The sequence below is a fragment of the Rhagoletis zephyria genome, unplaced genomic scaffold, assembly GCF_001687245.7.
Source record: "Rhagoletis zephyria isolate East Lansing unplaced genomic scaffold, Rhagoletis_zephyria_1.1 Rzeph_scaffold_36150, whole genome shotgun sequence".
Classification (NCBI taxonomy): Eukaryota; Metazoa; Arthropoda; class Insecta; order Diptera; family Tephritidae; genus Rhagoletis; species Rhagoletis zephyria.
Window position 1 is genome coordinate 1 of NW_016193205.1, and position 3,319 is coordinate 3,319.

Consider the following 3,319-nt stretch of genomic DNA (forward strand, 5'->3'; position numbering starts at 1 on the left):
TCATCTCGCAGCGAATGGCCGGCAAGCTGCGCTACATGGACTCGCGACTGGATGAACAGGAGCGCGGCATCACCATGAAGTGCTCCTCCATTTCGCTCGTCTACAAACGTAAGTCCTTCTGATCTTTCGTTATCGAAAACTTCGATTACAATGCTCTCATTTTCAGAAGAGGACAGCGCCAAAGTAGAAACAGAAACAAAGCCAGGCAGCAAGCCAACCACCAAATCCTACCTGGTGAACGTAATCGANCACCAAAGTAGAAACAGAGCCAGGCAGCACCAAGTCCTACCTGATCAATGTAATCGACAGTCCCGGCCACGTCGACTTCTTCGGCGAGGTGTCCACCGCGCTGCGCCTCTGCGACGGCTGCCTCATCCTCGTCGATGTCATCGAGGGCGCCTGCTCGCAGACGCGGGCCGCCCTGCAGCAGGCCTGGCTTGCTCGTGTTCGCCCCATTCTGGTGCTGAACAAGATCGACCGCCTTTTCCTCGAGCGCCAGCTACCTCCGCTGGACATCTACACACACCTGGTGCAAACGCTGGAGCAGGTGAACGCCTTCGTCGGCGAGCTCTTTGCCGCCGAGGTGCTCGCCAAGTCGGGCGCCACATCAACAACAACAGCCGCCACCGAAGAGACTGCTAAAACGTCTAAACCATCTTCGACCGAGCCATCTTCAGCCGCCACCAGCAACAACAACACCAGCGAACAAGGCCGAACAAAGCAGCACCAGCAGCAGCAGCAGATCTTCTACGACTGGTCCTCCGGCCTGGACGACGCCGACGACTCCTCCGTCTACTTCTCTCCGGAAAACGGCAACGTCCTCTTCGCCAGCGCCATCGACGGCTGGGGCTTCACTGTGGCCGATTTCGCGGCCGTCCTCTCCCGCTCCAAACTGGGCCTTAGCGAGGCGGTGCTGAAGAAGACCCTCTGGGGCGACTACTACCTGAACGCCAAGGAGAAGCGCATCATGAAGGGGGCGCAGGCAAAGGCGAAGAAGCCGCTCTTTGTGACGCTCGTCCTGGAGAACCTGGCGCGCATCTACGCCAGCTTTACCGCCCCAAGTTCAGCAGCCAAAGCGGAAAAGGCCGCCGAGATGGCGAAGATTGCCGAGCAGCTGGGCGTGAAGCTGACCGGAAGGGACCTGAACCACGCCGACCCACGGACCGCCCTCACCGCCCTCTTCTCTCAGTGGACGCCCCTTTCGGCGGCCCTCCTCCGGGCGGTCACCGCCGTCGTCCCGTGTCCGGCGGAGCTGCCCGTCGAGCGTGTAGAGCGAATGTTGCTCTGCTCGAGCGGTGGAAGCGTTCGACCCTTTAGTTCATTGCCGCCGGAGACACAGGCGCTGAAGGGGGCGTTGCTTGCCTGTCAGCCTTCGCCGCCGCCATCATCATCAGAAACATCATCATCAGCAGCAGTTCCGCCGCTTATCGTCGTCGTCTCGAAGATGTTTGCCTTTGAGCGGCGGCAGCTGCCGCAGTATCGCCAGCGGCCGCTCACCGCCGAGGAGATTGCCCGCCGGAGGGAGAAGCTGAAGGAGGAGAAGGAGAAGAGGTTGCAGCAACTTCAGCAAGGTAGTCCTGAGGAGCAAAGCAGCACAACAAAAGCTGAAAAAGAGGAAGAGGATGACACAGCCAACACCAGCTCCAACACCGTCTTCATCGGCTTTGCGCGCGTCTTCAGCGGCACACTGCGCACCGGCGACCTGGTGTACGTGCTGGGGCCGAAGCACGACCCCAGCCGACTGACGCCCGCCGCCTTGGAGACCCTGGCGACCACAACCGCCTCCCTAGCGGACCTGCCCGCCGACCAGCACGCCACCCGGGCCCGCGTCGGCGCGCTGTACCTNCGGCACACTGCGCACCGGCGACCTGGTGTACGTGCTGGGGCCGAAGCACGACCCCAGCCGACTGACGCCCGCCGCCTTGGAGACCCTGGCGACCACAACCGCCTCCCTAGCGGACCTGCCCGCCGACCAGCACGCCACCCGGGCCCGCGTCGGCGCGCTGTACCTGCTGATGGGCCGCGACCTGGAGGCGGTGGAGGAGGTCGCCGCCGGGCACATCTGCGGCATTGGCGGCCTGGAGGGGGCGGTCATCAAGTCGGCGACGCTCTCCTCGACGCCGTACGCTGTGCCGCTGGCCGAGGGTGACGCCGGGCACCCCTTTTCCACTACGGGCGGCATTCCCATCCTGCGGGTGGCGGTGGAGCCGAAGAACCCGGCGGATATGGCGGCGCTGACGAGGGCGCTGAAGATGCTCAACCAGGCGGACGCCTGCGTCGACGTGAAGATTCAGGAGACGGGGGAGCACGTCATCGTGGCCACCGGGGAGGTGCACCTGGAGCGGTGCATCGTCGACCTGGTGCACTTTCTTCGGAAAAATGGTGATAAGGAGGGTGACGGGGAGCAGGAGGAGGAGGAGGTGGAGTTTATCGTCTCCGAGCCGATTGTGCCCTTCCGCGAGACGATCATCAGCCCGCCCAAGGTGGACATGCTCAAGGAGAGCCTGGCGGAGCAGAAGATTGTCCTCACCAGTGTTAATCAGAAGTTTGCCACTTCGGTTTTGGGTGGTGGAGACGAGAAGTCTGCATCAACAACTGCTGCTACCTCCTCTTCAACTACTTCAACCACAGCTGCTGCTGCTAATGCATCACCGGGCCTAATTGAACTGCTGACGCCTAACAAGAAGGTAGCGTTTCAGATTCGCGCCCGCCCCCTTCCCGAGGCGGTCATCTCAGTGCTCGAATTGAGTCAGAAGCTGCTGCTGGAGATGATGCAGTTTCAGCGGAGGAAGGTGCTGCAGAATACACCCACCAACACCCACCAACTAAACCTCGAAAAGGAGCAGCAAAACGACTACTTTAGCGCCGAGGCGCAGGCGGCCATGCAGCAGCTGAGGACCAAGTTGGAGGCCAGCTTTAAAGAGGCGGGGGAAGAAGGTGGTGGGGGTAGTGATGCCTGGCCCGAAGACACCGTCCAGCGCATCTGGTCCATTGGGCCGAAGTTTTGCGGTGCCAATCTGCTGATCAACCGCCTGGAGGACTTTCAGCACCAGCCGTGCTTTCTCTCTAAAAATGGTGCTGAAAGGGAACTTCTGGAACAGAAGGGAAAAAGCGGCTTTTCAGTGGATCAGCGGTACCAGTTTGAGAACAGCTTCATCAACGGCTTTCAACTGTGCACGCAGGCAGGTCCGCTCTGCGATGAGCCGATGATGGGCGTCGCTTTTGAGGTGGAGCAGTGGAAGTTTGTGGGAGGTGATGGTGAAGGTGATAATGGAGCGACCAGCACCTCGACCTCAACCTTTGACCCCTTTGGCCCGCT

At 61.0% G+C, this 3,319-nt stretch overlaps 1 protein-coding gene across 1 annotated transcript; it reads left to right on the forward strand.

Annotated features, from left to right (window-relative positions):
- Nucleotides 1-5: 5 nt before the first annotated feature.
- On the forward strand, nucleotides 6-3,264 carry LOC108354462 (elongation factor-like GTPase 1; the record flags this gene model as incomplete). The annotated part of the gene is made up of 4 exons (XM_017605646.1): nucleotides 6-108; nucleotides 267-617; nucleotides 753-1,707; nucleotides 1,811-3,264. Coding segments are annotated over 4 exons (2,863 nt in total), but the record flags the coding sequence as incomplete, so codon positions are not given.
- Nucleotides 3,265-3,319: the final 55 nt, after the last annotated feature.